Source organism: Asparagus officinalis, chromosome 7 (genome assembly GCF_001876935.1).
Source record: "Asparagus officinalis chromosome 7, Aspof.V1, whole genome shotgun sequence".
Lineage (NCBI taxonomy): Eukaryota > Viridiplantae > Streptophyta > Magnoliopsida > Asparagales > Asparagaceae > Asparagus > Asparagus officinalis.
Genome location: NC_033800.1, coordinates 149,407,534 through 149,421,734, shown reverse-complemented (window position 1 = coordinate 149,421,734; position 14,201 = coordinate 149,407,534). Strand labels below are relative to the sequence as shown.

At 35.5% G+C, this 14,201-nt stretch overlaps 1 protein-coding gene across 1 annotated transcript; it reads left to right on the top strand.

The window, feature by feature from the left end:
* On the top strand, positions 4,317 to 9,128 carry LOC109846563 (probable acyl-activating enzyme 18, peroxisomal). The gene is given in 15 exon segments (XM_020415810.1): positions 4,317 to 4,454; positions 4,457 to 4,637; positions 4,932 to 5,061; positions 5,156 to 5,415; positions 5,545 to 5,746; positions 6,549 to 6,589; positions 6,891 to 7,019; positions 7,241 to 7,314; positions 7,414 to 7,634; positions 7,714 to 7,808; positions 7,874 to 8,090; positions 8,163 to 8,288; positions 8,363 to 8,461; positions 8,535 to 8,744; positions 8,825 to 9,128. Coding segments are annotated over 15 exon segments (2,217 nt in total). The 5' UTR covers positions 4,317 to 4,336; the 3' UTR covers positions 8,939 to 9,128.

The window sequence follows — 14,201 nt, the reverse complement described above, 5'->3', positions numbered from 1 at the left end:
GTTGTTTATCTCACTTAATCCACATGAACTATGGAGTATCTTACAAAACGCCCATAGACTTTACTTTATCTTACATAGCCCTCCTATCCGTAATTTGTAAATAAATAAAATTTTCTTGAGAGAGAAAAAGAACTCAAAATTTTGGGAAGGGGTATTTTGAGTGTAAACGACAAGTGAGCAAGTTTGGGATTTTTTCCTCTCAAAAACATTTTAATTATTTGCAAATTACATGACCGGGGGTTATGTGAGATAAGATAAAGTTTAGGGGGGGTTTGTGAGACATCCCGTAGTTCAGGTGTTACATGAGATTAACAAAGTTAAGTTCAATGGGGTTATGTGGACGACCGCAAAGTTCAGGGGTGTATCGTGAAATTAACCTTTATTTTAATCTCTGCATTTGGCAATTGACAGTTGAAAGGAAAGACAATAGTGTTCTACCTTGTTGCATGGCAGTATTTTAGGCGATAGAAATAGGAGTTGATCTTATGTCAACTTAAGTAAACATCAAGTCTTTGTCCACCAAAGTTTCTATTCACTCATTTATATATACTAGTAAAGTGCATGTGCGTTGCACGTGGGTATACTTGTTCAGTATTAAAATTTTTAAATATGGACCGTAAAATAATGAAGTGAATCGATGATTTAGATATATTCATGTAATTAAGCTGGTTTAGATTTTACCAATATTCATGAAATCTACATAAAGAACATAATAAGAGATTTATGTGCTAGGATTCTTAGATAATTAGATTAGCTAATAGCTAGAATACCTTAACTTATATAGGGTAATGAGACAAAAAAAGAACCAATTCATATTATGTTTCAAATTTAATTACCTTATCAAAGTCTATATTAATTATCAGCATTTAAAGCTAAAACAAAACATACACACATAGAGGGTCAAATTTACTAAATAGCAGATACCCGACGTGGATTAATAGAGTGAAAAAAATTATAACCCTATGTATGAACAAACTTATTCTGTAAACACAATAGCAATATTAAAAGATGATCTAATATTAGAGATCGGAGACAAATCTTTGCTCAATTTACACTAAGGTTCAAGCTATTTAAGGAAATGCTAATTAATAAGAGCTTTCCCAAATAAATTTCTTAAACTTAAAACTAAAATTGACATGTTTGAATGATAGAGATATACCATGCGAAAGGACTTGTCACTTGTTAAAGTTTCGTGATAATTGCAAGAGAGACTGATTATGTCATTCATATGCATTTTATCAATCTCTAGTTCACAAGTTAGCACTAAATCATTACGATAGCATTTCCATAGAAATCTATTCCATCTTTAGTGTCATCCCAAGCACTTCGTTTCTTAGAAATAGAAGTCAAATGGTTGGAAGGAGAGGAAGAGAGAAATAAATAAAAAAAATTATAACATACAAAATGAGTAATTAATTAGAAGGTAAAAAACCAAAGTTTTAGAAGACATCACTTTAGTAATTAGGGCTATTTATAATAAAAATATAACATTTATTTTGGATGCATGTAAATATGCTGGTTGTAGTATTTATTTAATATTTTTTCTAAAATCATGGTAAGAAAGTTTATTTTGTACTTTCACTGTAACATCAAAATGATAATATAATTTGCCTAATGCATTCCTAATCGTGCCCCTATTTCATGATATTAACATCATAGATTTTTTTTGATACAATGTATTTTCAAATTATACTGTGAAATACGTTTAGGGGGTTGAATTTTAAAAATATTTAATCTAATGAGATTTTAAAATACATTTGTTCATTTTAGTCTTTTTATAATACATTTTAAAATTTGAGTGATCCCAAATTGATTGTACCAATTTAAATTGTACCAAATTGTCTCATTTCTACAATAATCAAATTTTAAAACATATTTTCAAAATTCTAATTGAATTATAGAGGAACATATCATGCTAACACGTGCTTGAGCAAATTTGATCCTCGAAAGAAGTCGACATCATGTGCTTTGTTAAATTTTCTATTCTAATCCAAGTGGAGTTCTAGTTGACCTTTTCTTTTGTAATTGTATGGTTTGACTTAGTAGGTATTATGGTGAGTGGAAGAAAATGTATGAGCTAATTTACACTCAAGAGATGAAAGAGAAGTTATATAAAAATAAAAAGGGTTGTTTGTAGTAAATTGGTTCATAGTTTATGCATTGATTCAAATTGAATTTTAAAAATCTAGACTCTACATCTTGTTATTATAATTATTTGATTAACTTTGTCTTATACTATTTTGTGACTGATTGGGAAGAAATTCATAGTCTTGAGTTAAAAATTTTGACTAATTACCAGTCGGTGCTCAAAAGACCCAAAGCAATAAAGAATAAAGTGCATCATTCTCTAATTTTACTTTATGTAGTTTCTACAAAACTCTGGTCCTCCCATGGTTTAAACTTTGATGTCCCTCCAATACAGTTGTTTCAACTTCTTAGAGAGAAAAGTTGCAAGCCCCCCGACATGCAACTAAGGTAGACCAAAAAGTAAACATTGACATTCTAAAATTTTAAATATAGACATAACCATTTGTATGTAGTATTAGATTATAAACTATTGATAATGATTTTATTCTTGACCAAATATTCTTAGGGAGAGTAGGATGTGCATTTAATAAAGAGTTATGGATAATTATTTAAAGATTAGTTATAACCAATGGTATAATTGTGAATTATCAAAATTTAAAAGGGTAAAATAGGAAATTTAAAGTTTTGATATGAGTATTCTCTTTTATAAGTAGTATAGATATAAAAAGACTATTCATATCATGCAAGGATAGTTAGGCAACATGAGTGGATAGAAACTTTGGTGGACCATCCACTTAAATTGAAATAGTTGTTACTGTATTTTAGAAATGCGTTGTTAAATTTGCCTCTTATCTCCATCAAGCGAGTTGCAATTAAGTGTTGGCAGATGACGTGTGTACTAAGCATTCTATCCCCCTCCAAATGCAAAAGAGCCATTGATTTCATGAGCCCACATTAAATTTTGGGATTCCAAAGAAAACTCTAGAAAAAAACTTAACAGAGTCCATACAAGTTGACTTATTACCCACGTGAGTTTCAGTCAGAACTTCTGAAATCTCATATAAAAACAGCCATTAAGGGATTAATTGCCAGTTTCAGAAGTTGACTTACCCCCTGTAGCTCTCAACTTGGGGACAATTAAGTACTGGCAATTGCGTACACACTTTGCACCCTTTTATCTCTTCAAATGCAAAAAAAAACACAGTGATGTCAGGAGCCCATGATGCACTTTTGGGGATCCCATAAAATAATTAGTCAAAAAAAAAAATCACATTCATACAAATTAAAACTCTCAGCACCCATACCAGTTTTAGTCAGATACTTCACAAATTTGCTAACAAAAAGTCTATAGATGGATACATAATGGATTCATTGCAATCCGGTACCTTAAAAGATGATGTAGGAGTCTTATGTATCTACGTGGATAATTCTGAGGTTACTGATTGTAATTACACGGATAACGTTGAGAATTGCTTTTCCTATGGGTTCTAGGGTCACCCTGTTGGTTTCGGGTGTAGACCCAAACCTTAGAACAAGCTTGCAAAGCAAAGATTTTTCTAAGTTAAGAAATCAGGCGAACTTGGAAGTTCAGACGAACTTGATAGTTCAGGCGAGCTTTGGAAGTTCAGGAGAACTTGGAAGATCAGGCGAGCTTTGGAGGTTCAGGAGAACTCCAAGTGCAGGCGAGCTCTAAGCGCAGACGAAGCAGTTCAGGCGAGCTTGACTATGTTCAAGCAAACATAAGTCATACAGGCGAGCTTCGCAGTCCGGCGAACTCGCAAAAAACATATTCCTAATCTGTTTTGACCAAGGGTTCCTTATAAATAGGGAACCCTGACCGTCACTTAAACGCTAGTTTTCCAGAGCGATCTCCAGAATGTTTTTGGCGGCGATTTTTGCAGCGCCTTGAGCCGCGATTTCTCAGAGAAAAATCTCGCGCCTTGAGAAATAAAAAGAGAATTCTTTTTTGAGTGATCTCAAGGAGTTTGAGATCATCTCTTGCAAGCTTTGTAATCTTCTTTAATATTGAAAGGAAAATTTTTTGTGTGGCTCCCGAGGACGTAGGCAAGTTGCCGAACATCGTTAAAATTTTGGTGTTCTCTCTTCTACTTTTTCCTTGCAATTTTTTTTTTATTTGCTGTGATTTCTTCTTGCCTTCTTTCAACACAAGATCCGGAGGGCACTTTTCCGCAAGAGGGTTCATTTGACAGGTCGTCGATAGGACGAATCCCCACCACACCCATATATTACAGCTAGTAATCTCAAAATAACCCGTGTAGATTCATAAACCTGTTGCCGAGCCATCCTCATGAGCTTCATCATGAGACAGAGAGCACTGTCCATGGCTGTTGCCGCCAAATCAAGCATATGGGAAATTACAGCAGAGGACATAACAGCAGCAGGACTGAGCTCAGCGGATGCGAGCTGCGACGGGTGGCTGAAGCTCACAAGGGAGAAGGATCAGAGGCCGGATTATGGAGGGATTTGGTGGAGAGAAGACTGCTGAAGCCGAGCCATCCTCATGAGCTTCATCAGCTTGTTTACTACTCTGTGTATGCTGAGTGGGATGTCTCGGTCAGAGGACCACCTCCCTACTGGTTCCCTTCCGAGTAAAATTTTATTCCTTTTTTTCTTTTTTCAGAGTTTGGGTTTTTATTCTACATTCTGCATTAAAACAAAATGGGGTTTTTTTTTTATCAGGCTTTGATTTCTGTGTGGATATGTTGATAGGAAATTTCAAGTAATTGTGTGAGGTTGAAAACTGTTGCATCGTTCTTTCTCTTTTGGACGTTCTTCATTCTTCGAATTACAATCTTGCTGTAGTTTCTGATTCTTTAATTTTTTTAGTAATGCGCTATTTATTTATTTATTGCAAATAACATGTACCACTACTTGATCGCCAGGATACAATCCAAAGATTCAAATCTCGGGAGGGTGATGGAAGTTCATGGCCCGAAGCTGTTAGGATCATCATATCATGATCCGGTTACAAGCTTTTCCCTGTTCCAGAAGTTCACGGTTCAACATCCTGAGGTAGACGCGTGATCTCCTCCATAGACATAATTTGTAGTTCGTTTTATCGATGAAAATGTTCTTGCCCTGAGAGTGGAGCTTTTGCTGGTTTCAGATATATTGGTCAATCGCCATAAAAGAGCTCTCTGTTGTATTTCGCGAGCCGCCAAAAGCTATTCTTGATACTTCGGACAGATCAAACGTCGGGGGAACTTGGTTCCCAGGAGGAATTATGAATATTGCCGAATGCTGTCTGTTACCAGGGAGCTTGCCAAAGAAAACAGATGACGGCGTGGCGATTATTTGGAGGAACGAGGGCTTTGACGACGATCCTGTTAATTATTTGACATACAAGGAGCTTCGTGATCAAGTGATGTATGTGAATTTTGCATCATTAGGTTTCGTTTTTTCCCCCCCTCTCGCTCTTACTAAAAAAATTACAAGACATCATAGTTGTGATTTTCTTCCATATGGCAGATAAATTTCCCTATTGATGTCTTACAGGTTGGTAGCTAATGCATTGGATATGACATTTACAAAGGGAGATATGATCGCCATCGATATGCCAATGACATCGACAGCAGTTATCATATATTTAGCAATAGTTCTCGCTGGATATGTTGCTGTGACAATCGCTGATAGCTTTGCTGCGAACGAGATTGCTACTCGCATGAGAATAACAAATGCAAAAGGAATATTTACTCAGGTGACTTTCTTCAAATACCAGGCCATTTCTATTGTAATTATAAAAAGAGCCAATACAGGTTGATATGTATTTGATGGGGGGTAAAGAAGAAACATGTATTTCATGTATAATGTCCTAATAAAAAAAAGAATCTAAGTCTTAAGTTAATGCGTATAACTTGAAGGCTTTTAACTGAAGTCTTCGTTTAGTATCAGCACCAAGCTAATCGAAGTTGCAGAAATTGAATCAATGATGATTGTTTGGACAAAATCCTTTGAATAAGCTCTATAAAGTAATTACTCCTCAAAGTAATCTGGATAGCTAAAACAAATTTACTGTAGAGTAATATATGATTTTATCCTAAAATTACAACAGTAAAGCCTTTATCCAAATCCACATCCTAAACGAGTAAATGAATATAAAAGAAGTGACATGTGATTTTCGATTAGGGATGCACCGGAGGATACTCAAAACAAATAAGGTGTATACACAATAGTTATTTTTTGTGTTTTCTCAAAAATAATTACTTTTTTTCTCTGCTAAGCCGATACTAAACATGAAATGCAAGCAAAGCTTTTTGTTAACAGAAAAGGACAATCATCCTATTATATGTGACTGGAAAACCATCATGTTTGCAATTTTTTCTATAAGTTTATTGCCCTACCAAAGAATTGCAATATTCAGCACCAATGATACCGACATGCCTCTTACAGAAAAGGAGCCAACCATGACATTGCTGATATCAGAATGGTTATTATTACTGTTACCTCCATTTCTCATCTGCCAGCGATGTGCTAACTGTGGTGCTTCATATATGTTTCAGGATTTCATTATTAGAGGAGGAAGAACGTTTCCTCTCTACAGGTACAATTTACTAAGATATTATTTATTCTAGTATTTTGTTTGTAGCAACACCCCATCCACAGTTCAATAAACATGTGAAACATTTCACAGTGAATAGCATTTGTGGACTCTAGACTCTCAGACTCAGTGAGCGATGCTTATATTACTTCCCATGACTTTTGTCATCTGTTTTGCTCCAAATATGACAGACAAACTGAACGGGGGTCATATATGTATTTATATTTGATATAGGAATCGACTATAGGGAACAAAATTTCGTTGGTTATGTGATTTGTTGTGATTAATTTATTTTTTATTGCAGTCGCGTTGTGGAGGGATGCCAATCAAAAGCTATTGTCGTTCCTGTGCGCGGAAATAATGTGGGAGTCACGCTGAGGAGCCATGATTTGTCATGGAATGACTTCATATCAAGCACCGGTGCTCTTCCAAAGTATGTTGATGTGTCCGCTCTTTAATTCCTGTCATTATTATGTGACCTTTCATACTGTAATGAAAATCTGAAGCATAAGATACTTAAAACGGACATCAAACATCAACTGTAATGTGCAGGCTGCACGCTGAGCTCTAATATTACTTCACGTAGTAAATGTTGATTTTAACTATCAATTTCAGTGTGTAATCAGTTAATAAGGAAAAGACTTATGCTGACAGGCCATTCAACTACCCTCCCGTTTATCAGCCGATGGAGGCTATGACTAACATACTTTTCTCTTCTGGAACTACCGGTAAGCAAAATTATCACCTCCACTCTTTTAGCATCATATACTACAATACAAAGATCTACATATTCATCTCTGATTTTTTTTTCCCTCTCCTTTTCACAGGGGATCCAAAAGCTATTCCGTGGACACAAATTTCTCCAATTAGAACGGCGTCTGAAGCATGGGCACATTGCAATATGCAAGCAGGAGATGTGTACTGCTGGCCTACAAATTTGGGGTGGGTTATGGGACCTTCCATATTGTATTCCGCCTTTTTAACTGGTGCTACTTTGGCTCTATATCATGGTTCTCCTCTTGGTCGAAGCTTTGGCAAATTTGTGCAGGTGTTTACCAATAATTCATATTTAAATCTTTTATATTTCACCGTTTACTTTCATGCAAATGACAAGATTGGTTGTTTAGGATGCATCTGTGACAGTGTTAGGCACGATACCAAGCATAGTAAAAGCCTGGAAGAGTAGCAAGTGCATGGAGGGGCTTGACTGGACAAAGATAAGGTATGTCAACATTTGGTGTTTATTTCCTTTATAAATGTGTAAAAATAATAAGAAAAAAATTGCAGGGGGTTTGGCACCACTGGTGAAACTTCTGATATTGATGATGATCTCTGGCTTTCTTCACGAGCATATTATCCACCTATTATTGAATTTTGTGGAGGGACAGAGCTCGCATCGTCCTATGTAGTAGGAAGCTTGTTGCAACCTCAAGCTTTTGGAGCATTCAGCACTCCACCAATGACGGCAGGGTTTGTCATTTTAGATGAACAAGGAATTCCATATGTGAGTTTCAAATTTTCAAATTAGTTTCCAGTTTAAGTTGTGTTGATAATAATTTTAATCTGATCATGGCAGCCAGATGATCAACCTTGTGTTGGAGAAGTGGCTTTATTTCCTATTCACATGGGTGCCAGTCAAAGAATACTCAATGCTGATCACAATAAAGTTTACTTCCATGGAATGCCAGTTTATCGAGGAATGGTATGAGTATGACATATATCCTCCACGAGAACCATTTAGCTGGTATTTATCTAATATGGTATTTTGCTTGACAGAAACTGAGAAGACACGGGGACATAGTTCAAAGAACAATTGGTGGATACTATATCGTCCAGGGGAGGGCAGATGATACCATGAATCTTGGGGGGATCAAGGTAAAAACATTACACATTTGTTCTCTTTCTAGCAAGCATCTATCTAACAAATGATAACATGTTTGATCCATAGACAAGTTCGGTGGAGATTGAACGTGTATGTAATAGGGCCGATGAAAGGGTGTTAGAAACAGCTGCTGTCGGCATTAAGCCTGTAACTGGAGGACCCGAGCAGCTGGTCGTTTTGGTGGTACTAAAACCTGGAGCTTTAGATTGTGAACCGCATTTCTTGAGGACTAAATTTCAGAAAGCCATTCAAAAAAACCTCAACCCTTTGTTCAAGGTACATTTACAGCTCCACGAGTGTTGCTTACGCATATCCTAGTATGTCACTGGATTTTGATTTTCTTCTCATGATAATAGGTGAGCTATGTCAAAATTGTCCCCGAATTTCCTCGAACAGCTTCTAATAAGTTGCTGAGACGTGTTCTGAGGGATCGAGCGAGGCAGGAGTTTTCATCTCGGAGCAAGCTTTGATTGTGTTGAAGAATTCCAGTAAGGTGATTGTGAACTCGATGCTCTTGTGTGGTGCCCTAATTCTGCTTGCTGTAACAGACCGTTGCTTGTTTTGTGGAAGCATGAACAGATTATACAGAAGCTGTCATAAGTTTGAGTAAGTTTGGGAAACATTTGAATAATAATCAGATCAGATTCAGTGCTTTACATACCCCTATTTCTTAGAATTTAAATACCCATATTTGTTCATATAGACCCTATGATTTGTGTCGCGATGGCTTGCACGAATCAGTAAATTTACCTACCTTGTTGCTGAATTAGAACATAAGCAGATTTTTATACTCGTACGTCTGACAGGGTATACCAATATGTGCAAATACTATAGGTGAACGGTCAGTTTCCTATACTATTCTTGCATTATTCTCCTGCATTATTCTCCATAGGACGACGGTTACAAGACCAACAATGCTTTATGTATTCTCTATGAGATAATCCTGTAACCCACATAATCTAATTTCAAGTTCATATTCCATATACCTCTCACACTATAGGTGAATGTGAGAATTTCGATTTTCCCCAGAAAATAAATGATGATGGAACTCCAATTATAGCCAAGTGTTTAATCTAGAGAAAACAAAGCATTGCCTAAATTGGCATCATCATTCATGGAATATCCAACCATAATTGGATGATGCCCACGACAAGCTAATTTTAAACGAATATTCTAGAGAAAATATTGAAACTACAGCGTTAAACTCGTGTTTTATTTTTATCAAGGCTATCATGATTGAAAATAGATAGCAAGATAGTTCAAATAACAAGGGGCACAACAAAATGTGATCAAAATACTCACTTTTTCCGTCGACGGTAAACCCCGAGATCAATAAAGCTCTGAGAAAGAATCATCCCCTGTTCCTCTAATAAACTGATTCGAATAACAACGAAATTCAACAAAAAATTAACCCCACAGAAAAAGATGACAGCTTTTTCATTTTTGCCCCCTTTTCACCTGAATACGATGCAAGTGCAGGACTTCTTTGTGAGTTAAGAGAAGGTGCCGGAAAATGTGAAGCGGATCCCGACGGATATGGCGGCGGCGGCGGAGGAGGAGGAGGATCGGAGCTAGGAGGGGAGGAGCACCGAGTGATGACGGGGTTTTTTTGTTGGCAGGTTTTTGGGGACCGGGGGTTTTGGCATTTGCACTTGAAGTAGTTTCTTAATGGGCTTCGGCCCAGATTTTATGATCTCTGTTATGTGCCTGAAGCCTAATTCAGAGCTCAGGTAGGGTTGGGCGTGGGCCGGGTCAACCAGCGGGGTGATCCGGCCCTGCCCGCCATGGGTCATGACCTAGCCTGATCCGTAGTGGGTCGGGCTTAACCAGGTCCGTGATATAGGCGGATCATGGGTCGGGTTGAGTCCAACTCTAGACCCGGGACTAGAGAAATAGGCTCGGTCCACCTTAACCCAGCCCACCATCGACTCAGCCACCCTAGCCCAACCCAACCCCGAATTTTAACTATTATAATTTAGTTTTTAGCTAACATTTATTTTTCTTTTTCCCTCTTGTATTTGTATTTTAAATTTAAACTAAAAGAATATTATTATTATTATTCTGTAGACGTACTTTTTCTTCGAAGTATGAACCGTGTATATCTTTGTATTTGCAATTTTTTGTGTGTGATGTTTATCTTTGTACAATGTGTGTGTATATATCATTTTAAATAAAGAGTAAAATAGAAAAAATAAATTAAATATAGTTTAACAGATATTAATACAAAGTTAATATAGTTAATAAATTAAAAATAAAAAAATAGAAAAAGTAAAAAAACTCATGTGCCAACCCACGACCCGTGGGCCGCGAGCCGAACCCGACCCCGCCCGCCCCTAGACAGGTCGTGGGTCTGGCCTGGTCTAATGTCAAACCCCAGATCAAAGAAATAGGCCTGGCCTACTTTGACTCGGACGGACCCGAGTTAGACTCGACCTGATCTTGAACCCAATAGGTCGGGTCACATGTCTAAAGCGGTTCGGCCCACGTCCTGATCTGATCAAAAAATAATAATATCAAAGAAATAGGCCTGACCTGATCAAAAAAAATGAACGATAAAAAGATTGAATTTTTTTATTAAAATAGCATATGTTATGACAAAAGAAAAAATAATATTAAACTCTATGGTGATCAAGAAAAAATAATATTAAACTCTACGGATATGAATGATTGATTCTATATTTTATAACAATTTTTGTTTTTGGTTAAATTATCAGGCTAGTAAATTTTGTTGTTCCTAAGAACTAACTTGGTATATTTCTTACTCCGACAACGATAAAATATATAAAGCGAGCAAGTTGCAGAGATTCACTAACTGTTATGGGATTTAGTTGGCCTTATGCGGTGAAGGTAAAGCGATATCTGTAACTAACTGTTATGGGAAGAAAAAAAACCCTAAAAGTTTCTCCGTTTTCTCTTTTCCCTCTATTTTTTATTCATGTAAGGGAGAGAATGATTTTTCCCCAAATTGCAGAGATTCACTAACCCAATTTCAATTATTCTAATCCAATTCCAATCTTTGGAAATTACTTGCCATGTAAGAAGGCACATCAATATCACACGATAAGTTATGTGATGTTTAGTCGTTGAAAATTTTGCTCCAACCAAAGATCTTATTACCACAGTATCCCTCTTTATATATAATATCGTCGCTGGAGTAAAAATATACCAAATTGCTACTTAGAGTCCTTGAAATATACTTTTTTCCCCCAAAATTCGTAAGACCATACAAGACAGGTGTATCATTTTTTTTTTGGGTGCTAATCATAATTATTAAGTATCATAAAGACACACTACCTTAAATACTTAGTGCATGACTTTGAATTCAAAATTAAGTTTTTTTGGGGTGCTAATCATTTTTTTTTAAATAATACTTCTTGCTCTATTTTTAAGAAACTGACTTTTTCAAAACCAAATAACTGCTTTAAATAAGGAGACAAAGGATCACATGCAAGTCAAGGTGAAGCTTCTATCCTAATAAATTTATATTTCAACAAATTTGTCTTCATTCGACCCATACGATCCAAACTTGAATTCAAACTTCCAACGAAACAAATCATATTAAAAATAAAGGAAAATTACGAAAATGTCTGTTTTTTTAAAAAAAAGACATTGCCCCCTTGAATGTATCATAGTTTAAATTAATATCAAAGTTTTGAAATTTCTATTTAATCCCCATAATCTTATAAATTACTTCAAATTAGCTCTTATGTTAGTATTTCCGTCCAATTTCTTAATTCTAGCCAAGTTACTGATGATTAATCCAATGTAGAAGATTAATTTTATACCCATGCTCGATCATTGTTTTTTTTAGAAGGAGGCTTTGAAGAAGGCTTTAAGTATGTGGGTTTTTTTTAAAGGAGCATCCCATGTCCTTTTCCGGAATTACGCCAAACCGTTAAGGCTAAATGGCTAATGATACATTCTTGAATGATACATTCTCCATTTTAAAAAGAAAAACTAGTAGGATTGGATGACGCAGAAAACAATTTTAATCATCCAAGGGGCTGATTTAAAAATATGAAATATGTAAGGGACCAATATGTAAAAAATCCCAAAATTTTAATCATTCAAGAATTAGTCCAAAGGACTAGTAAAACAAGCCCTCTTTATATACCGGCCTCATTTTATGAAAAAAAAATATATATATTAATCTCTATTAGAGATCTCCTTAAGTGTTTTCACCAATTAAAAGAAAAAAACTTTTTGAAATTAGGAAAAGGTAAAGTTAGTTTGAAAGTGAGTGGTTTTTTATTAGCTTCAATCTTGACGTGTAAAACATAGGAATATGGATGGATTAGTGCTATATTTTAAATTACTTTTTTATCCAAAATTTATGAGGCCAACTATGAAATAAGGTGATACCTATCATTTTCTTGAGATTCTAATCAAGATCAATGAGTACTATAATGATAGATCACTCGCTAAACAACTGCTCTCATGATTTTAGGTCTAAAATTGATTAATTTATAGGATTTTTATATGAAAACCACCTTTAAAGTATATTTTGTTTAATCTATACATGAACCACCTTTAAAGTGTATTTTGTTTCAATCAACCATAAAAAACATATTTCATGTTGACTTTTTTTGTCAAGATCCATATAATAACCCTCTTTTCACACTCTCTTTCCTCTATCTCTTTCTCCCCCCTCTATAGAGGGCCCATAGATCTTGGTGGACGGCGTGGACAAGGGTACCGCAGTTGCCCATGACGGATCCCGACAGGGTCATGGTAAGGTTGGGGTTGATGCCGCAGAGAGAGGGGAGGGCGCAATTTAACGCTTAGATGGGTAAAAAAGGGTATTAAAGTAATTTTGATTAAAAAACCAACAGTAAATGTATTTTGATGGTAGATTAAAATGAAATATACTTTAAAGATGACTTGTATAAATTAGATAACAAAAGTAGTTCCTGTATAACACCCTTATTTTAAAAGTAATTTCATATAAAAATCCTAATTCATATTTCATTTTAGCAACACTTTTTACTGTGTTTTCAATAAGATAACTTTCTCAAAACCAAGCGAATGTTTTTAAATAGGGAAAAATGCTTCCAGCCCCCAAAAGCCAAGTGAACATGCTTCCCACCCCCAGGACTTGGTCAATGAGCGTTTTACCCCTAAAAATAAAGAATCTGTTCTCTGAGCCCCCAAAATACAAAACCCAAGACATTAAAATATGTGAAGACCATAATACCCTTCTCTCTCTCTTTCTTTTTTTATTAAAATATGATGGGAATTATTTTATTATTTTTGTTTTCTCTCTCTCTCTCTCTCTATCATGATGTACCAAGAGGATAGTTGAAATGATTGATGAGGATTATTTTATTATTTTCGTTTTTTATTATTTTGGTTGTTTGTATTGGGAGGTTGTTAAAGTTACGGGTTGATTGTTAAGGTTACGGGTTGGTTGTTAAGGTTAAGGGTTTGTTGTTAAGGTTATGAATCCTCTCTCTCTCTCTTTCTTTTTTTATTAAAATATGATGGGGATTATTTTATTATTTTTGTTTTCTCTCTCTCTTTATCATGATGTACCAAGAGGATAGTTGAAATGATTGATGATGATTATTTTATTATTTTCGTTTTTTATTATTTTGGTTGTTTGTATTGGGAGGTTGTTAAAGTTACGGGTTGATTGTTAAGGTTACGGGTTGGTTGTTAAGGTTAAGGGTTTGTTGTTAAGGTTATGAATCCTCTCTCTCTCTCTTTCTTTTTTTATTAAAATATGATGGGGAT